Source organism: Lepidochelys kempii, chromosome 27 (assembly GCF_965140285.1).
Source record: "Lepidochelys kempii isolate rLepKem1 chromosome 27, rLepKem1.hap1, whole genome shotgun sequence".
Classification (NCBI taxonomy): Eukaryota; Metazoa; Chordata; order Testudines; family Cheloniidae; genus Lepidochelys; species Lepidochelys kempii.
The window spans coordinates 2,779,356-2,802,000 of record NC_136406.1 but is presented as its reverse complement, the minus strand read 5'-3'; the positions used below and the strand labels follow the sequence as shown (position 1 = coordinate 2,802,000).

At 47.6% G+C, this 22,645-nt stretch overlaps 1 protein-coding gene across 12 annotated transcripts in view; it reads right to left on the bottom strand.

Moving 5' to 3' along the window:
* PLEKHM1 (pleckstrin homology and RUN domain containing M1) overlaps positions 1-22,645 on the bottom strand; it is a 144,416-nt gene that overhangs the window by 113,513 nt on the left and 8,258 nt on the right. For all 12 annotated transcript variants that reach the window (XR_012156415.2, XM_073326188.2, XM_073326184.2 and 9 more), the window contains 3 exons: positions 10,558-10,650; positions 7,137-7,384; positions 19-654 (listed from right to left, as the gene is read on the bottom strand). Coding sequence is in view for 11 of the 12 variants with exons in the window: in XM_073326188.2 (XP_073182289.2) it covers positions 19-654; positions 7,137-7,384; positions 10,558-10,611 (938 nt within the window). In the remaining variant the exon portion in view is untranslated. The remainder of the gene's footprint in view (positions 1-18; positions 655-7,136; positions 7,385-10,557; positions 10,651-22,645) is intronic.

The following is a 22,645-nucleotide window of genomic DNA, read 5'->3' as shown; positions in this document are numbered from 1 at the left end:
GCATTCTCAGATACTTACTCTTGCAGAGATCTGTCTAAATCCTCTGCGTTCGCTGTCCCTAAATCAGAGTCACACGACAGGGGTTCCTCACACCTATCAGGACTTCTAGTGCAGCTGGCCTGCAGGAGGCCATCAGAGCCAAGGCTGGAGGACAGCTGGGATGAACCCATAGTGTTAAGGCTTAGCGTGGAGCACGTACGTTTACTTTTGTCCTCATTTTTGCTGAGGGCCAATGTGCTGGGTTGAACTTCAATATCATCAGATCCCGAAGAACGTGAGACCAAACCCAGGGACTCCTTTCTCTGGGATTCAGAACTGGAGGATGTTAGATGCTCCAGAAGCTCCGAAACAGGACAAAGACCAGACAGGGACAAGGGAGTTACAGTCCATTCATTTAAAACTGCTGATTTATAGGATAATTCGAAGGTCAGGGAAGTTAACCCCTGCAAGAAGCTAAGCAGAAATTCACATTCCTCTGCATCCAGAAGCAGGGCTGATGTCTGATAATACTCAGGCAGCCTGGACTTCTCTTGAAGCAGTAACTTCAAATAACACTCCATGAGGCCATCGTTCAAGGCAAGCCTTAACCAGGCACGGCAGCGCCCCACGTCCGTGCTGATAAAACTTAACTGTTCCAGCTCTAAAATGATGTTTCTAGGGGGGGAAAGAACAAAACATGTTAACATGCACTGTGAGAGCAGTTTGGGGGGCAGGGTGGGGCAGATGCATTTCCCAAAGCACAGAGGGTCAGGAGATGCAGCACAGCAGGGAGGAGGGAGGCAGCCCCAGGATGGGGCAGAAGCTGAGATAGGCATGCACGGAAGAGAACCTTAACTCTTGCATTTCCCAGTATTCTGTCATTTGACCTGCACAGTGAGACATCGCATTCCTAGCCACTGACTGCATCTCATGTCTCTTTCTAAAATGATAAAAAATAGAGCTTGTTGGAAGTTTTCAGTCAAAACTGTTTTTCTACGGAAAACAGGGGCTGCAATGATTTCTGGTTTTGCACAAAAAGCATCTGTTTTCTGTGGGAAAAACTGATTTGCATCAAAAGCCCAAACTCTTGAAAACCAAAATATTTTGATTTGGAAATGCTGTCACAGTACCTCTATGGCAGTGGTTCTCAACCAGGGGTCTGGGTAGGGCCGCCATCAGGATTTATGGGGCCCTATGCAGTATTATTAAACTGGTGCCCCCATGCCTGATGGCAGCCCGGGCTCGCATGTGTATTTTAGATAAAGGTGGTCTTTTGAAGGATTTATTTAAAAAACTATATGTCTGAAAATCCAAGCATTTAAGGCTAAAGTTGAATACTCAGACTGTGCATCTAGAAATCTGTGCAAGGATTTTTTAGAGATGTGATTTTATAATCTTCAGCAACACATTAATGACATATTTTTAAAGCAAATTTTAAACTAAGGTCCTGTAGACTAACATGTTCTGAGTAAATATTACAGTATTTCACAACTGTTTTTGTTAGGAAATTCAGAAACTGCAGTACTTGTGGCACCTTAGAGACTAACCAATTTATTTGAGCATAAGCTTTTGTGAGCTACAGCTCACTTCATCCAGGTTTTCTCACCCTCCACCCCCCCACACAAATTCACTCTCCTGCTGGTGATAGCCCATCCGGAGAGTGAATTTGTGTGTGGGGGGTGGAGGGTGAGAAAACCTGGATTTGTGCTGGAAATGGCCCAACTTGATGATCACTTTAGATAAGCTATTACCAGCAGGACAGTGGGGTGGGAGGAGGTATTGTTTCATATTCTCTGTGTGTATATAAAGTCTGCTGCAGTTTCCACGGTATGCATCCGATGAAGTGAGCTGTAGCTCACGAAAGCTGATGCTCAAATAAATTGGTTAGTCTCTAAGGTGCCACAAGTCCTCCTTTTCTTTTTGCGAATACAGACTAACACGGCTGTTACTCTGAAACCTGTCAGAAACTGCAGTATATACCTGGGGGTTGGCAAATGCCAGTTAAATGGCTTCATTACCACTTGAATGGCTCTTTAACAGTTTCAGTGTTATGCTAATAGGTCTGGCAAGCTTGAAGGCTTTTTCACTTTTAAGTACTAGATCCCCTCCTGCCGAAGATTCACCAGGCTGCAGAACAGGGATAGGAAGACGCGGACGGGTGGACACTAAGACCCAGGGGTGCCCCAAATTTTCGGCTGCCCTATGCAGCCGCATATGCTGCATATGCCTAAGGACGGCCCTGGATACAGGGCCCCCTGGGGGGCTGCGAGCAGATTTCAGGGGGTCCGCCAAGCACAGCTGGCATTAGACTCCTTACGGCCCAGGCAGATAGCCAAAATCCTGCTGCGCAGGACTGCAGCCCGGGGCCCCAAGTCCTACCACCTGGGGTTGAAGACAAAGCCTGATCAACTTAGCTTTGAGGGGCCCCCTAACGTGTGGGGTCCCGGGCAACTGCCCTCCTTGCTACCCCCTAACACCAGCCCTGGCTTTTATATGCAGAAAAACAGCTGTTGTGGGATAGCTGGGCCGTGGAGTTTTTATAGCGGGTTGTGGGGGGGAGGAGGGAGAGCCCTCATAAAGAAAAAGATTGAGAACCCCTGCTCTATGGGATGGGTTCCCTGGCTGGACTACATCTCCCATAAGGCACTGCCACTCCTCTGCAAGAATGGGGGAGGAGCTCCCATCCTTGCTGCTCTTTTGTCTGGAGAGCATTTTCTGTTGTCCCGACTGGATATTCACAATGGCCAACAGGCAAACTTAATTATCTGACAGGAATTAAAAAGTAAAATTTGCAGAATACTGTGAAATGCAGCAAAACTTGCTGAGATACAAAACTAGCTGGCTCCACGACTGGTTCTTTTCCAAAGGTGAAGGCATTTCTTGGACTAGGTACAAGGTGTTTTCAATGACAAGCTCCTTCATGCACATTGTTCCACCAGCAACTCCTATGCATGCCCAGCGCCTTCTCTGGGCAGGGAAAGATACAGGGAAGCTGCAAAGTGGCAGAGCTGCTTTCCTCCCCTCACTGGTTAATCAAAACCAACAGATTTCAAATATTTCCCCCCAAAATCTAATGTTGACACTAGTGCTTGGTCCCAGCTCTCATTTCAGTTGGTGACACTGAAGCCATATTAAAAGTCATGGCAAAAGAGTTTGGGTCTTTTTGTTCATTTTTAAAAACAAAGGCAGAAATGCTCAAAGGCATAAAAATGTCTCCCAGAGCGTGTGAAAAGTGGATGTCTTTGACTCTTTCATAACTCACAAACAGCTAAGGGAATCTGGAGGAAACCTTCCAAAAACATATGCTTTTGGGCTAAGACACAGTATTGAAAGATTCTGTCCAGAAGGTAAATGTTTCAAAAAAACTCATTAGCATACGAAAATAGCAAATAAGAACAGCTAGCTCTTATCTAGTGCTTTTCATCAGGAGATCTCAAAGCACTTTATGGAGGAAAATCAGTACCATTATACCCATTTTACAGATGGGAAAACTGAGGCACAGAAAGGGGGATGCGCCCTGACCAAGGTTACCAAGCAGGGAATGGAATCCAGGCCTCCTGAGTCCCTTCCCAGGCCACAACAATTTTACAACCTTAACTACAGGGTTCACTACATTGCAATAAGAAAAGGAGTACTTGTGGCACCTTAGAGACTAACCAATTTATTTGAGCATGAGCTTTCGTGAGCTACAGCTCACTTCATCGGATGCATGCCGTGGAAACTGCAGCAGACTTTATTTATACACAGAGAATATGAAAAGATACCTCCTCCCACCCCACTGTCCTGCTGGTAATAGCTTATCTAAAGTGATCATCAGGTGGGCCATTTCCAGCACAAATCCAGGTTTTCTCACCCTCCACCCCCCCACACAAATTCACTCTCCTGCTGGTGATAGCCCATCCAAAGTGACAACTCTTTACACAATGTGCATGATAATTAAGTTGGGCCATTTCCTGCACAAATCCAGGTTCTCTCACCCCCTCACCCCCCTCCCAAAAACCACACACACAAACTCACTATCCTGCTGGTAATAGCTCATCCAAAGTGACCATTCTCCCTACAATGTGCATAATTAAGGTGGGCCATTTCCAGCACAAATCCAGGTTTTCTCACATCCCCCCCACCCCCATACACACACAAACTCACTCTCCTGCTGGTAATAGCTCATCCAAACTGACCACTCTCCAAGTTTAAATCCAAGTTAAACCAGAACATCTGGGGGAGGGGGGGTATGAAAAAACAAGAGGAAATAGGCTACCTTGCATAATGACTTAGCCACTCCCAGTCTCTATTTAAGCCTAAATTAATAGTATCCAATTTGCAAATGAATTCCAATTCAGCAGTTTCTCGCTGGAGTCTGGATTTGAAGTTTTTTTGTTTTAAGATAGCGACCTTCATGTCTGTGATTGCGTGACCAGAGAGATTGAAGTGTTCTCCGACTGGTTTATGAATGTTATAATTCTTGACATCTGATTTGTGTCCATTTATTCTTTTACGTAGAGACTGTCCAGTTTGACCAATGTACATGGCAGAGGGGCATTGCGGGCACATGATGGCATAGATCACATTGGTGGATGTGCAGGTATACGAGCCTCTGACATGTGGGCCCACGTGTCTATTCAGGGGACACCATCACAGGGCCTAATAACATCAGCCACACTATCAGAGGCTCGTATACCTGCACATCCACCAATGTGATCTATGCCATCATGTGCCCGCAATGCCCCTCTGCCATGTACATTGGTCAAACTGGACAGTCTCTACGTAAAAGAATAAATGGACACAAATCAGATGTCAAGAATTATAACATTCATAAACCAGTCGGAGAACACTTCAATCTCTCTGGTCACGCAATCACAGACATGAAGGTCGCTATCTTAAAACAAAAAAACTTCAAATCCAGACTCCAGCGAGAAACTGCTGAATTGGAATTCATTTGCAAATTGGATACTATTAATTTAGGCTTAAATAGAGACTGGGAGTGGCTAAGTCATTATGCAAGGTAGCCTATTTCCTCTTGTTTTTTCATACCCCCCCTCCCCCAGATGTTCTGGTTTAACTTGGATTTAAACTTGGAGAGTGGTCAGTTTGGATGAGCTATTACCAGCAGGAGAGTGAGTTTGTGTGTGTATGGGGGTGGGGGGGATGTGAGAAAACCTGGATTTGTGCTGGAAATGGCCCACCTTAATTATGCACATTGTAGGGAGAATGGTCACTTTGGATGAGCTATTACCAGCAGGATAGTGAGTTTGTGTGTGTGGTTTTTGGGAGGGGGGTGAGGGGGTGAGAGAACCTGGATTTGTGCAGGAAATGGCCCAACTTAATTATCATGCACATTGTGTAAAGAGTTGTCACTTTGGATGGGCTATCACCAGCAGGAGAGTGAATTTGTGTGGGGGGGTGGAGGGTGAGAAAACCTGGATTTGTGCTGGAAATGGCCCACCTGATGATCACTTTAGATAAGCTATTACCAGCAGGACAGTGGGGTGGGAGGAGGTATCGTTTCATATTCTCTGTGTATAAATAAAGTCTGCTGCAGTTTCCACGGTATGCATCCGATGAAGTGAGCTGTAGCTCACGAAAGCTTATGCTCAAATAAATTGGTTAGTCTCTAAGGTGCCACAAGTCCTCCTTTTCTTTTTGCGAATACAGACTAACACGGCTGTTACTCTGAAACCTTACATTGCAATAAACTCCCTAGAAATACAGTGGCCAACTTTCTCAGTAGACTGTCTTATATGCTTCCCACATGTGCTCGGAAACTGCAAGTAGCACACCCTGGCGCTTTCCCTATTTAGCGGTGCTTCTTGAATAGAGCAACAGAGGACAGTGGATCCTCATTTGGGTGCAATTTGAGATACTGATTTTGATCTATAAAGTCCCAGTAAACATGCTGGCTTCTAGTTATCTGCTGGCCCATCTACTCTACGACAACAATGGGGTCAAGGAGCCTGCTTACCATAGGATGTCCCTTGACCTGGTTACAACACAGTTCCAACTTGCAGTACTGTAGATGAAACCTTAACCAGGGCTAGCCTGAGGGAAAATGCCGCCCTAGGCGAACTTGTATCTCGGTGCCCTGCCCACGTGGGTGTGGTGCCCCCCATTGCTCCTGGCCCCTGCACCTCCCTCCTGTGCCCATGTGGGGAAACTGACCTGGACGCACAGAGCAGCTGGCATTGCTGCTCACTCCCCACCCCCAAACACTGCTCCTCCCTACCTCCTAAGGGGCTGTAAGGGGGGGGGGAGCAAGAAGTGGTGTCAGGGGTCACTGCATCCAGGTCACTGGCAGAGGAACTTGGTCGGGGGGTGGCAGCGACCTCCTGCCAAGCGCTCCGTGCATCCAGGTCACTTTCCCCACCTGGACTGCGTAAGGGGAGGACAGGAGAGCAGAGCCCAGCTGGGGAAAGTGACCTGGATGCACGGAGCGCTTGGCAGGAGGTCGCCGCCACCCCCCGACCAAGTTCCTCTGCCAGTAGGAAGCAGGGAGAGATCTGGACCACCCCCTCTTCCCCCACGCAGTGCTCCCCTGCCAGCCAGGAGCAGTTTCTGACTCTCCACTAGCAGCATGCTCCTCTGTGCTGACTTGGGCTCAGATTTCAGGGCTATTAAATTAGAGTGCAGATGTTTGGGCTCAGGCTGGAGCCAGGACTTTGAGACCCCACGTGGGTGAGTTTCTCAGAGCCAGGGCTCCTGCCCGAATGTCCACACTGCAATTTTCAGCTCTGCAGCCCGAGTCAACTGACCTGGGCTTTGAGTCTTACGTTTTTTTATCGCAGTGTAGAGGTACCCTTAGGGGCCACTTGCTTCCCTATGACCCATCCCAACAACTGGGATGCGCTAAGTGATTAAGATCTGGGAGCTGAGGAAAGGGTATGGTCACAAGGGGTCCCTTTACTCTGGCACTTGCTTCCCTCATTGGTCCCACACAACCCAAATCTGCTGATCTTCCAGACCCCTTCCATGGTCTGTGTTCCCTCAAGCTCCTGGCAGAAGGGGCGAAGTACTCTGAGAGAAGGTGGGATGAGGAGGAGTTAGTTCTTCTGAGTTGGCCATGTTTCTATTGACTGCTCCATGAACTGTGTGGCTTTTAACCTATGTAAATGTACCAAGGAATGCAACAGGCTGTAAGTGACTGTAAGATGGAAGCTCCTCACCTGTGCGTGATGGTTTTCAGCAAGCCCCAGAAGACAGGCTGGGGAAGAGGTGCACGGCCACATGGTTTTTTCACTTTTCCTCCAGCGTCTGTTTTTATGTACTTCGCCTTCAGTCCATGCACAAACACAGCCTCTAGTGCACAGCACAGGGCATTAGCATCGTCAGTGTCACTGGTTACAACAGCATCAGAGGTCACATACTGTTTCTGCAGTCCCTTGATGGAACTCACCAACTGCTTCTTGATCAACTAAAGGACAAAGCATGCGGATTTGTGTTATAAGAACAGCTCGCTTTGAAAAGGATCCAACTAAATCATCCCAGCCAGGGCTTTGTCAAGCCGGGCCTTAAAAACCTCTAAGGAAGGAGATTCCACCACCTCCCTAGATAACCCATTCCAGTGCTTCACCACCCTCCTAGTGAAATAGTGTTTCCTAATATCCAACCTAAACCTCCCCCACTGCAACTTGAGACCATTACTCCTTGTCCTGTCCTCTTCTACCACTGAGAACAGCCGAGCTCCATCCTGTTTGGAACCCCCCTTCAGGTAGCTGAAGGCTGCTGTCAAATCCCCCCTCATTCTTCTCTTCTGCAAACTAAATAAGCCCAGTTCCCTCAGCCTCGCCTCATAAGTCATGTGCCCCAGCCCCCTAATCATTTTTGTCACCCTCCGCTGGTCTCTTTCCAATTTGTCCACATCCTTCCTTTCTGTAGTGGGGGGCCCAAAACTGGAACAATACTCCAGATCCACCATGGCCTCTGCCATAAACATACAGCTAAGGGTAGCATAAAATCCCTCCTTTACCTGTAAAGGGTTAAGAAGCTCAGATAACCTGGGGGCACTTGACCAAAAGGACCAATAAGGGGAGAAGATACTTTCAAATATGTGGGGGGAAGGGTTTTGCTTTGGCTCTTTGTGTGTGTTCTCTCAGGAGACAAAGAGAGAGACCAAGCAAGTAATCTAGCTCCTACTGAATGATACATCTAAATTTACAGAAATAGTAAGTAATAGCAAGGAAATGCGTTAGAGTATCTTTTGTTTTAGCTTATGAGTTTTCCCTGTGCTAAAAGGGAGGTTTATCCCTGTTTTTTGTAACTTTAAAGTTTTGCCTAGAGGGGAATCCTCTGTGTTTTGAATCTGATTACCCTGTAAAGTTACCTTCCATCCTGATTTTACAGAGGTGCTTCTTTTATTTTGTTTTTATAATAAAACTCTGTTGTTAAGAACCTGATTGGCTTTTAGGGTCCTAAAAAAACCAGGGGTCTGGTTTGCGCTCACCTTGTTTACCTATCTGGTTGGTAGATTATTCTCAAGTCTCCCCAGGAAAGGGGGTGAAGGGCTTGGGGGGATATTTTAGGGAAACAGGAACTCCAAGTGGTCCTTCTCCTGAATCTTTGTCTAACTCACTTGGTGGTGACAGCAGTACCCATCCAAGGACAAGGAAGGATTTGTGCCTCGGGGAAGATTTTAACATAAGCTGGTAAAAATAAGCTTAGGGGGTCTTTCATGCGGGTCCCTACATCTGTACCCTAGAGTTCAGAGTGGGGAGGGAACCCTTGACAGCCTCATCAGTGCCAAATAGAGAGGAATAATTATTTCCCTCGATCTGCTGGCAATGCTCCTACTAATGCAGCCCAATATGCCGTTAGCCTTCTTGGCAACAAGGACACACTGTTGACTCATATCCAGCTTCTCATCCACTGTAATCCCCAGGTCCTTTTCTGCAGAACTGCTGCTTAGCCGCTCGGTCCCCAGCCTGTAGCGGTGCATGGGATTCTTTTGTCCTAAGTGCAGGACTCTGCACTTGTCCTTGTTGAACCTCATCAGATTTCTTTTGGCCCAATTCTCCAATTTGTCTAGGTCCCTCTGTCCATGATTACAGACAGATTTCAGACCAAATTTCAGGTGGAAGGTTTATTTTAGGAAAATACATGGGGTTCAAATAAGGCTTAAAATGGCTCCAACTGTTTAGAGCGGGCTGCCCGAGATTTGGTGATAGTTGGGAGAAGCAGTTCCTAATTTTCTTTATTTGTTCATCTGGTTTGTGGTGTTTTGCTCCTCAAGGTCTTTAGCCAGGATCTTCAGCAGTGATTAGTGATTCGGGTGCCTGATTTCTAAAAAGGGCAGAATATCCAGCCTCTGCAAATCTGACCCCTTCCTGGGGTCTCAAGTAGTGCACCTGAAAATTGAGGCATCCTAAAATCACTAGTCATTTTTGAAAGTCTTGACCTTAGTCTTTATGTTCGGGTGAATTATTTTTCCAAGACTTCCACAGCCCATTTTACTCCACTTACAGGGCCAAGATCCCAGATGTATTTATTTGGCGGTCAAAGTTTACTACAAGAATTCAGCCTAGCTAAAGACAGCGTTTCCTGAGGCATTTAGTGTGGGGTGATTTGGGGGACAATGGCCAGGCAGGTGGGGAGCTGAGACCTCTGCTTATTGTACTTGCTTCTTGTACTGTTACCTTGTCCAACCTCTTGCCCCACATGCCCCTCCCCGCATTTGCCTATCTCATCCTTCTGTCACATCTTGTAAGTACCTATCTCGTGAGCTCTTTGGGGTACGGACTGTCATTTCACTGCCTGCACAACCCCCAGAACAAGGAACCCTAGTCCTTGATTGGCACCTTGGGCGTTACTGTCATAAAATAATACATATTTTATACACACATTCTATATGTCTAATTCTGTTCTAGGACTAAATTAAGCACAAAACTGTAATCCTTAAGTTTGTAGCTAATTTACTGAAATGTTCTTTCTAAATATGTACAGATTCCAAAAGGATGTGTAAAGAAAAATACACCAGCTACTAACATTTCTGTAATAAAGTTCCTTGGGACCAATCTTAATACTTTACATCACATCTTCTCCGCACTGTATAGAGCCTTTCAATCTGAGAGCCTGACTGCATTAGAGCTTTCAGTTGTGATACAGCTCAAGTTAACCAATTGCCAATTCACTGGTGTTAACTGACATCCTTGGGCATGCTAGTTTAGATGCTCCATGACACAAATCTCTGTCATTGGGAACAATGTTTGTACACTGCTGAGAGGCTAGACTAGGGCAGCTATACATAGCAATGCCAGGATCCCCTCCTAGTGGAAACCGTTCATATCAGCAAAAAAAAACAAACAAACCAAAAATGTCGCTGGTACAGTTTATACTGATTTGCTGAGCAACATAAGCTTTTTGTCTGTGTCTAGAGCAGGGCTTTTGCCTGTACTGAAACGTCATTAAAAAAAAGACTCTCACCGCTAATCTGCATTGTTGTACTGGCAAAAGTTTCTAGCGTGGAGCTGGCCTAGCTCTTACAGCCGTGTTACTAATCTCCAGTTACCTGTCAGTCAGTCAACATGAGTTACATCATAATCAAAAACTCTCATCAGACGGGCCCTGAGAGAATCAGCTGGACTCACTCACCTGTATAACTACCTTGGGGTCAGGTCCATTTTCAGTTGTGTGACTGGAATGCATTTCAACTCCTGCTGCCACCTAACTCTGATCACATGACACCTGTAGGAAGACAAAAGGGGAAGATTTTAACTTATAAGTGAACACGCTGCCATGCAACACGGATTCAGCAGGATGTGCAGATCACATTCATAGTCTGTTTGAAAGTCTTCACAGCCAGATCACTGCTCCCAATCAGGTCAGGAATGACCTTGACATTGTTAGATTTACCAAATGCGCTCTGCACGCATTCATGCAATTTCAAACAGAATTCGGAACACGCTGACTGATGAGAGTCCCTATACTCTCCCCTGGGACGATGTAAATATTCCCCATGCACTTACCACCCAGGCACAAACCTGCAGTAGTAGATGGGCTGACGGTCGGGCTCAGGTTCTATCAGAACAGGGAAGCAGGCTGTAGAGCTAAGGACCTGCCATGTCTCAAAGGGGCAAATCTAGGAATTTACTTTACAGTCTCCTGCTCCTTTGTGTTCTTTTCTTGTAGTGCCTTGCACAACGAGAGCCACAGCCATGGACAAGGACTCTAGGCATTACTGCAACACAGATCATTAATAGCAATGTTAATAAAAGAGCCCCAACTAGTCTATTCTGCTCTGAGGGTGCAGGCAGAAGGAAGTAGGAGAAGTTTTATATTCTGTGTAAAAGGAGCCCCAAGTACAGAAAGATACCCTCAGGGAGGCATAGACTTCTGCTTTGAGATCATCGGCCCTGATGGACCCAAAGCCTGAACACACACTTGAATCCTGGTAAAAGCAGCTCCAGGGAAAAGGCGGCTCTCCAAGAGCATGGAGTAGTCTGGGTTCACATCGAAGAACACTTCACACCCAGGTCTGCTACTGAAATTTCAACTTGCTGCACCTGAGTGCCACGCAAACCAGGAGACTGGCGGCCCAACTTGTTGCAGAGTGCACAGGGCCTCGGGTATACACAGCAGCAAACACAAGCAATAGCTGGTGATCCTGCCAACATATAAAGATGACAATCTCAGCCACTGCGGAGGTGAGGACTTGGCAGTGCCAACGTGTAAGCACCCCTGTCCCCCTGCGGATGTACTCGCTTGTGCAGCCCACGCTGAAGACCACTGCCTCATTTCTACTTTCAGTGATCTGACGAGGTTACAGCTAGCGTGCGTCTGCCTATCCACGCTGCAAATCACACTGCAGCCGCAGTGTGGATGGGTACGCTTTGAGTGAAACTGACCAAAGTTCAAACAGAGAGTTTGCACCATGCACCAGGACAACCTGCCACTACGGAGGCAGCCACTTCAGTTTGGATCTGCACAAGCCAACAGAAAACTCTGCACCAGGAAACTCTAGCCTGATTCCCAGCTGGTCAGAACTTCAGAAAAGAAAACTCGTGGTCTCCACTGAAGCCTTGTCACAAGGTTTCTTAAACTCTTTGCACTGCAATAAAAAATGCTGAGTGTGGTGACCACAAGTGGTGCTTTAACCTCTGCCCCATACGGTTAATTTGTTGGTTATTTCTGACCTGTGAGGAGAAGCACATGGAGACAAAGCCTAGAGGACAGTAACAATAGCAGAGGCCTGGAGATACCGGTCACTGTTATAGACACTGCGCTAGAGAAGATTCAATCAGGGTCTGAGCCCCGCAGTGCTAGGCCCTGCTCACTGACACTTTCCCTGTCCCAACATGTGAACATGCCACTGGGCCACCAGCTGCACAACGGTCTCCCCCCTTGCAGGGACTAATGCCACCAGCCACAAATTCAAAGTGAGAGAGGTGATGTAACCCTACCTTACAATCGTCAACCCCAAAATCCAGTGTATGGCCACTATGTGAGTGCAGACTGGAGGCAATCTGGAGTAATCCTAGGCTTTCATGGCACCCATAAACTCCTGGGTTAACCCAGAAGACCTATATCAACTGCATGGACCTTGAAGTCACCCATTACAATAAGCCTGGGCTATTTCCACACAAGCCAGATGGCACTTCTGCCAACACTGATGGAAATCAGAGATACAGTCAAGTGGCTTATACAGCACAATTATTTCCAGTTTAACCCCATCTCAAGGTTGCTACTTCCCATGACAGTATCATGATTCACACTGCTGTTTTTCTTAAGGTCTGGCTCCTGGAATCACACGAGAATCAACTTAAAAAACAAAACATTTCTCGTTCTTAAAGTAGCAGAGAAAAGTTGGAGACATGTACGCTAAAGGCACAAAAACAGAAGGCAAGTAAAAAGAACTCAAAATGTATTATTTTTGAATCTCATTGATTGGAAGGGCCAGACTCAGGATTTCTGAATGCTTGTGCTTGGCAATGCTTCTCCTGGACAAACTCAAGCGAATCAACTGTTGGAACAGAGCACCTCCTACATGCAAACAGCCCGACTAAGCCACTTACCAGACTTCCCTCGGGTCATGCTAAACCTGGTATCCATCTTGAAAAAGCTCTGCTAATACAGACCAAGCCAGCCAGGTCATTACACAGGCAAATACAGGGCCTTGCCCATGATTAAACCACTGAGAGTGTATGGAAGTGAAGGCAGCTATGAAAAAACCCACATCTATAAAATGGAAGTAAGGGGAAGTTAATATTAATGAAAGTATTTTTGAAGAATGATTAGCAGGGTCCGTCCCATGCAGGTCAGCGCCATCCAAGCAGAGAGGGAGAAAATTCACGTAGTCCCATTTGTGAGGCTTTAAAAAAGCTTAGAGCAACTCCACCGCAGTGTGAAACACCAGAGGCCAGATTCTGAACTGAGCCCAGTACTGAGCAGCTCCCATTGCTCTCAGTGGGAGCTGTTGGATGCTGAGCACTGGGAAAATCTGCTCACAAAGGCCTTTCAGCCTCCCAGAGCAGCCCCTGCCCCATTCCCCAGTATGGGACACTGATACCCACATCCTCAGAAGTATTCAGCCACCTAACGCCCATTGAAATCAATTGAGAGTTAGTTACCTACAGTAAATGTCTTTTATGGATCTGAGCCTCAGGGCTTAACTCTCCCCTCCCCCCAACCGAGGAGCTTCTCCATCGCATTCAGTTGAGAGTTACCCGGGGCCTCCCACCTTCTTCTGTTTTAATAACTGTCATTTGAATGGACTTTTCGAAACACTCAGATTGGCAAAGGTCTGAAATTTCTGACAGACAGCAGCTCCGTCAGTCTCACGAGTGCCAGGCTAATGCTGTATGTCAGCTCTTGGTAAGAAACAGCAGGGCCCCCCTGCCCATTCAGAGGGCATCTGGTTACAAAACTGAGTCATTCTTCAAAAATACAAACCCTCCCCTCACCATCTTCCCACACGGCGATACACTGAATAAGGGACACATCTATGGAAATTCTGCCAGGTTCATTTGCTGTTCAAGGTAAGTAGTTCAGAGGGGCTCTACGTTCTCATAATGAATTCAGGGAAGTCCTATGATCTGTCTTACTCAGACAAGTGGACAAGATGATCACAGCGGTTCCTTTTGGCCTTATCATCTATGAATAATGATGGACTCTGTAGACAAATCGGATCACCTCAATACTCCAAACCAAACTAGGCTGCTGCTACAGCTTTGTCCTCCCGACACAAACAACGGGACATGTGCCAGATCAGCAATGCAGATGCACAGGTTCATTCTGTAGAACTCCTCAAACAAACACAGAGAAACCATTTAAAAAAACACGGGCAACAGCCCTTTGCAAGGCAGTGTGGAAAACAACTAAAACCATACAGAATTGATTCAGTTCATTCCCTGGAAATCCACAACTATGACTTTGGATCTGATTTAAAAGAATAAGATTCAAAAGGGGGGAGGGATAGCTCAGTGGTTTGAGCATTGGCCTGCTAAACCCAGAGTTGTGAGTTCAATCCTTGAGGGGGCCATATAGGGATCTGGGGCAAAAATTGGGGATTGGTCCTGCTTTGAGCAGGGGGTTGGACAAGATGACCTCCTGAGGTCCCTTCCAACCCTGAGATTCTATGAATGGACGAACTACAGGGGCACCCAAACTTAACAAATCTGTACAGGAAATTGGCACGTGGTTTCCTTGTTAACACACAAACACTGCTCAGGCAGAGCACAACAACTAGGAACACATAAGGAAAGTAGAATTAAGATCAGCCCGATGGAGTCATCTTACCTTAGGATGCGGAGATTGCTATTAAGGGAGACAAAGAAGCCACGTACACATTGATTAAGCAAGCCAAATGGGTTTCCAATTCTAAAGTATGGGCATATCTTACCATGTATATCCTTCAGAAATTAATTACTTGTTAAAAACAATAGTATCAAAAAGGAGGCCAGACTCTTCCCAGCAGATTTCCTTCCTGGAGACGGGCTCCTGGAAGCACTCACACGGACTGGCTTCCCTGTTTTAAACCTCACTGATGACAAGTAGCTGCTCACACGGTTCAGATGGAAATAACAGACAACAACAGCGTTACCTAGTGACTCAAAGCCTGGAAACAGAGCCAGTCATTTTCCAAGCATGAGCACCTTGGAAGTTATCCTCCACCCAGAGAAAATTAAGGAGCTCGCACACCAGCCAGACCAAACAGCTCTTTCCAGATGTCAATGCAGCCCTCTTCTCCGCCCACAGTACGACAAGGAATAAGCAGTTGTCAGTACCATCACCAGGAAAAGCTTTTCCATCAAAACCAGAATGACATCCACCTCCAAATCCTACCTCCAGCACAGATTTCTGTACCCCCAAAAGGTCAGAGATTCATGAAGCCCACTAGGGACTTGATATTGCCAACCTATTTCAGTGCTCAGGTACTGTACTACAAGGATGGGTGGTGGCATACAACTATCTGCTAAACAGCAGCACAGTGTTGGGAATCAACGTTCTGGGAGAGGGAGCACTGACTAATGGTTACAGCAGTAGTTACAGAGAGGACAGACAAGCATGTAGATACACGAGTGTGAATATTCTGGCCTATGCAGATGATCTGGTCCTGATTGCAGACAACCCCAAGAGTCTCCAACAAATGCTTGACATCACCAGCCAGGCTGCCAACTAGATGGGACTCCGCTTCAGTGCCAGGAAGTGTGCAACCTTGCATATCAATGGCAGTAGAAGGGATCTGGTCCAGGCTATGTCTTTTCAGATCCAGAGTGAACCCATGATCTTCCTCGAGGACAGGCAAGTGTACCAACATCTCGGCAAGCCGGTGGGTTTCTGCGTCCAACAGACACCTGAGGATACCATCATGGTGATCCTAAGAGAGGTGGCCAGGATCAACTCTTCCCTACTGACACTGTGGCAGAAGATCAACGCCTTGAACACCTTCCTGATCCCCTGTATCTCACTTGTCCTGAGGGGATCTGCCATGGCGAAGGTACCTCTGAACAAGGCAGACAACACCACTTTCAGCTGGTGAAGAAGTGGCTGTTTCTTCCCCAAACACCAGCAATGAACTGGTGTACATCTTGCACAGGCAAGGTGGTGCCAACATCCCTCGAATGGGTGATCTGTGCGACGTTGCCGTGATCATTCACGCCTTCCGACATGCCTGGTTGCTACGGTGAGGAACATCGTGGAGAGTGCTCTGCAGGATGCCATCAAGAAGTGAATCACCAGGACCCTCTCCAACCAAGATGTCACCACCTACCTGAGCAGCTCGCTGGAAGGTGAATTTGGAAGAGACAGAGGAGACTGCTTCTCTCTGAACTTGTCCCCGCAATGCTACATGACAACTGGAGAAGTGTATCGGCTGCCACTGGACATGGTACAAGGAATGCCAGGAGCTGGGAGTCCTGGTGCCCAGGTAAAGAATACAGATCACACTATCATCACTCCAACAGCTAGAACCATGCTAGAGAGGACCCTGAAGGATGCCATCCACTGCCAATACATGGAAAACATGAAATGGAAACCGGATCAGGGCAAGGCATTCAAGGTGATGTGCAAGTGTGATGCCAGCAACCACTTCGTCCCTGAGGGCAGCTTCACCCGATTTGCTGACTGGAGGTTCATCCGCAGGGCCCAGCTCAACTGCGTCCTGCTGAATGGAGCCGTCTGCCACAGGAACTGGGACAAGCGATGCAGGAAGTGCGGCTATGCCAACGAGACGCTACCCCACATCCTGTGCAGCTGCAAGCCTCATGCGAGAGTCTGGCAGCTGCGACACAACACCATCCAAGATCTCCTGGCCAGAGCCATTCCGCCACCCATGGGGAAGGTTGCCGTGAAGTCCGCCGCACCGGGAACCGACAGCCAGCTGCGACTGGACATCATCCCCAAGGAGGACCGGAAGAAGATCATCATGATGGACATCACAGTGCTGTTTGAGAACAGGACCCCAGCCTTCCACAATGCCCGAGCTCAAAAGGTTGAGAAATATGCCCATCTGGCCAAAACCTTGAGAGCTAAGGGTTCCAGGTCCAGACACATGCACTGATCGTCGGGGCCTTAGGCACATGGGACCCCAGTAACGAGTGAGTGCTGAGAAAATGTGGAATTGGTCAATGCTACACTTGGCTGATGCAGTAATCATGGTGTCAGATGCAATCAGGTGGTCGAGGGACATCTACATAGAACACATCACTGTACATCAGCAATACCAGGAGGGATGAGCTGGAGGCCAATGAGAAGCGCAGTCAGGAAAGCAACTGAAATACTTTCCTCATGGATTGTATTTTCTAAATGGACGACCTACCTAATTCTCAATTACTAGGGACAATCTCCTCTCAATCAAATCTCTGTACAACTTTTCATGAGTGATGTACCCGAGTACTCGGATTCTAATATCTAAACTGTATAGTTAAATCTATTCACCTAAATTTGGGTTATTGCTGATTATGTACTCTGTGTACCATATGACAGGTTTCAGAGTAGCAGCTGTGTTAGTCTGTATCTGCAAAAAGAAAAGGATGTATCATATGACTTTTAAAAACAAACTCTGTGGCTAATCTAAGCACTATACCCAGATGTACAGACACTCTGTCCCCAACCTATGTATTATATATATTTTTTAACATTAGCTTTAATAAAATGTTTAAATTTGTTCTTATCAGTACCTGTGGCTTATCAGTTGAGACTTGGGTCTGCCACAATTGGCAGACCTGAGCTCTATTCCCAGCTGTGCCAGAAGTGCAAACCCACTTCTAAGGCCCGGTCTACACTACGAGGTTAGGTTGAATTTAGCCGCGTTAGGTTGATTTTATAAGGAATGTGTCTACACAACCAACCCTGCTCCGACGACCTAAAGGGCTCTTAAAATCGATGGCTATACTCCTCCCCGATGAGGGGGGATTCCACTAAAATTGACCTTCCTGGGTCAAATTTGGGGTACTGTAGACGCAGCGCTGTGCAATTCGATGGTGTTGGTCTCCGGGAGCTATCCCAGAGTGCTCCAATGTGACCGCTCTGGACAGCACTTTCAACTCCGATGCACTAGCCAGGTACACAGGAAAAGCCCCGGGAACTTCTGAATTTCATTTAATAGAATCATAGAATATCAGGGTTGGAAGGGACCTCAGGAGGTCATCTAGTCCAACCCCCTGCTCAAAGCAGGACCAATCCCCAATTAAATCATCCCAGCCAGGGCTTTGTCAAGCCTGACCTTAAAAACTTCTAAGGAAGGAGATTCCACCACCTCCCTAGGTAACGCATTCCCGTGTTTCACCTGTTTGGTCAGCGTGGTGAGCTCAGCAGAACACCATGCAGTCCCAGAATCGCACATGAGCTCCAGCATAGAGCGAACGGGAGACACTGGATCTGACTGCTGTATGGGGAGAAGAATCTCTGCAGGCAGATCTCTGATCCCGCAGAAGAAATGCTGATATATATATGCCAAAATCGCACAGGGCATGGTGGACAGAGGCTATACCAGGGACACAAAGCAGTGCCGTGTGAAAATTAAGGCGCTCAGGCAAGCCTACCAAAAGACAAAGGAGGCAAACAGTCGCTCTGAGTCAGAGCCCCAGACATACCGCTTCTATGATCAGCTTCTATGATCACCTGCATGCCATTCTAGGGGGGGACCCTACCACTACCCCACCACTGTCTGTGGACACCTGCAAGGTGGCAGCCTCAGGCAACACGGAGGAAGATTTTGTGGATGAGGAAGAGGAGGAGAATGCGCAGCAGGCAAGCGGAGAATCTGTTCTCCCTGGCTGCCAGGACCTTTTCATCATTCTGGAGCCAATACCCTCCCAGGGCATATTGTTCCCAGACCCTGAAGGCGGAGAAGGCACCTCTGGTGAGTGCACATTTGTAACTACACTACAGAGGTTAAAAGCAATTGTGTTTAATGTTTGATTTGCCCTGAACAATTGGGATGCATTCGCGGCCAGTACCACTACTGGAAAAGTCGGTTAACACGTCTGGGGATGGAGCGGGAATCCTCCAGGGACATCTCCATGAAGCTCTCCTGGAGGTACTCTGAAAGCCTTTGCAGAAGATTTCTGGGGAGGGCTGCTTTATTTCATCCTCCACGGTAGGACACTTTATCACGCTAAGTCAGTAGCAAGTAGTCTGGAATCACTGCAGCACAAAGCATGGCAGCGAATGGTCCTGGGTTATGGTCGCATTCATGCAACATTCGGTCTTTATCTTTCTGTGTCAGCCTCAGGAGAGTGATCTCATTCATCACCTGGTTGAAATAGGGGAATTTTTGTAAGGGAACAGTAATTCCCTCTGTTTGGTGATCCCCAGTGCATTATTAGACCCCGGTCATGCTGGGCTCTTTGCGCTTGGCTAAAAGGGATCACCCTGGAGAATAGCCATACGGAGAGCGGGGGCGGGGTGCCCTGCACATCCACTCCAAAACCGCAGCCCCTCCTTTTAAACGGCAAACCCAGCTGGCATTGGTTGCTATGGGAAAGGAGAACACTGCAGTATGAAACCATTCCCACATGTTATGAACGCGGAAAAAGCCAACCTCGTGTACCCTTTGGCTTACCACGGCTGCCTGAAAATCGAATTCTGTTGCCCAGCCATGTGCGATGCAAAGCCAAAATGAGACCTTGTACCTAAAACACATGTGCTGTCTGCTGTGAATTGCTTAATTCACTGTGAAAGAGTCTCCCTTTTGTTCTCAGAAATGTATCTTCTTAAATTCTACTCTCCCCTTTCCCCCCCTGCAGCTGCAAATGTTTCTATGCTCCCCCTATCAACTCCATCCCTGAGGTTATCGCAGATTAGAAGGAGAAAAAAAAGTACTCATGATGACATGTTTTCAGAGCTCATGCAGTCCTCCCACACTGATAGGGCCCAGCTGAACGCATGGAGGCATTCGGTGGCAGAGGCCAGGGAGGCATACAGTGAGCATGATTGGAACATGCAGGAGGAGATGCTGAGGCTAATGGGGGAGCAAATGGACATGATGAGGCATCTGGTGGAGCTTCAGGAAAGGCAACTAGAGTTCAGACCCCCACTGCATCCATTGTGTAACCGCCTGCCCTCCTTGCCAAGTTCCATATCCCCCTCACCCAGACGCCCAAGAATGAGGGGGGGAGGCTCGAGTTACCCAACCACTCCACTCCAAGGGATGGCCCAAGCAACAGAAGGTTGTCATTTAAACAGCTTTGATTTGTAGTGTGGCTACAATAAGCACTGTGGCCTTGTCCTTCCCTCCTCTCCCACTCCACCCAGGCTACCTTTTACTAGTCAGCATTGTCAGTGATCTGAAGTTCTTTTTAATAAACAAAGAATGAATGGATTCAGAACAATAGGGACTTTATTTTCCGTGCCAGCTGTGGTCGAAGTGCGGGAGGGGGATTGGCTTACTGGGAAGTACATTCACCAAAGGGGGCAGCTTTGTATCAACACACAACTGTCACACCATAGCCTGGTCAGTCATAAAATTGTTTTTCAAAGCCTCTCTGATGTGCAGCGCGCCTCTGTGTGCTCTTTTAATTGCCCTGGTGTCTGGCTGTTCAAAATTGGCTGCCAGGTGATTTGCCTCAACCTCCCACCCCACCATAAATGTCTCCCCCTTACTCTCACAGATATTCTGGAGCACACAGCAAGCAGCAATAACAATGGTCTAACCTACTCAGCAAATAGCGCCAGCGCCCCTTTAAATGCCCAAAGGCACATTCTACCACCATTCTGCACTTGCTCAGCCTATAGTTGAACTGCTCCTTACTGCTGTCCAGGCTGCCTGTGTATGGTTTTATGAGCCATGGGAGCAAGGGGTAGGCTGGATCCACAAGGATAACTACTGGCATTTCAACATCCCCAACGGTAATTTTCTGGTCTGGGAAGAAAGTGCCTTCTTGCAGCTTTTCGAACAGCCCAGAGTTCCGAAAGATGTGAGTGTCATGCACCTTTCCCGACCATCCCATGTTGGTGTCGGTGAAACAGCCTTTGTGATACACCAATACTTGCAACACCATTGAGATGTATCCCTTGCGGTTTAGGGTTAGGGTTTATGTACTGTTTGGCAAGGTGATCCGGTGCCAAGATAGGACTGTGCAATCCATCTATCGCCCCACCACAGTTAGGGAACCCCATTGTAGCAAAGCCATCCACTATGACCTGCACATTTCCAAGAGTCACTACCCTTGTTAGCAGAAGGTTATTGATTGCCTTTGCTACTTGGACCACAGCAGCCCCCATGGAAGATTTACCCACTCCGAATTGATTCCTGACTGACCGGTAGCAGTCAGGCGTTGAAAGCTTCCACAGGGCTATCGCCACTTGCTTCTCAACGGTCAGGGCAGGTCTCATCTTGGTATTCCTGCACTTCAGGGCAGGGGGAAACCAACTCACAAAGTTCCATGAAAGTGGCCTTACGCATGCGAAAGTTTCGCAGCCACTGGGAATCATCCCATATCGGCAACACTATGAGGTCCCACCAGTCTGTGCTTGTTTGCTGGGCCCAGAATTGGCGTTCCACTGTATCAACATGCTCCAGCGCCACCACGATATCCCAATTGCCACATCCCGTGCTTTCAGGAACATCTGTGTCCTTGTCCCCCTCACAATCTTCCTCGTGCTGGCAGCTCCTAGCCAGGCTCTGTATATACTGCAGGATAATGTGCAAGGTGTTTACAACGCTCATAAAAATAGCACGCAGCTGAGCGGGCTCCATGCTTGCCGTGCTATGGCATCTGCACGGATAACCCAGGAAACAAGGCGTGAAATGATTGTTTGCCGTTGCTTTCAAGGGGGGAGGGTGGGGAGACCGACAACATGTACCCAAAACCACCCGCGACAATGTTTTTGCCCCATCAGGCATTGAGAGCTTAACCCAGAATTCCAATGGGCAGTGGGGACTGTAGGATACCTACCCACAGTGCACCACTCCGTGAGTCGATGCTAGCCCCGGTATTGAGGACGCACTCTACCGACCTAATGCGCTTAATGGGGACACACACGATTGACTGTATAAAATTGGTTGCTAAAGATTGACTTCTACAAAATCGACCTAATTTCATAGTGTAAACATGCCCTAACTTATTTATAGAATTTGTAAGTGACACTTGCCTGCCTCCTATAGCTGGGAGTACAAGACTTCCCTCAATAGCAGAGGTTTTGAAGTGCACAGAAATATCACCACTGGTCAGAGAAAGAAGCAAAACTCTAACTCATGGCCTCCCGGCTCCCAGCATAGCCTTGGCTAAAAGGTATTGTGAGGGAAGTCTCTCTCTCCCGCCCCCGCCATCTCTCTGAGCAATCCTGAGGTACAACACTGAGGGTTACAGGACAGTCCTTTCAATTCACAGGCTGTCCCACCAAAAATGGAAGGGGGGAAAAGCCATAGCATGAGAAAGCACACCCTGGGACAGCTCCGAAGTTAGTGACTGAACATGAGCTGAGTGACGGATGCTTGCACCATACCTCTGAGGTCAATTTGACCACCACAGGCCAGAAAACACAGACTGCACTTGACCAACAAGCATGGTGGTGAACGAAGAATCTCTTCCAGCTGCTAATGAAACCAGCATTTTCAGCTTAAAATGCTGCAGTCACAGCTGCACCCCAAGTCAGGGAGCCCACCTACTTGCACAAATGCTCAATGCACTCCATACGCTCCTCATTCAGGACAGCACAGTGAAGCACACAAAAGGCAGGACATGCAGAGTTGACGATGAATGCTCAACAGTGCCTTTAATTATGTGATCACATAACC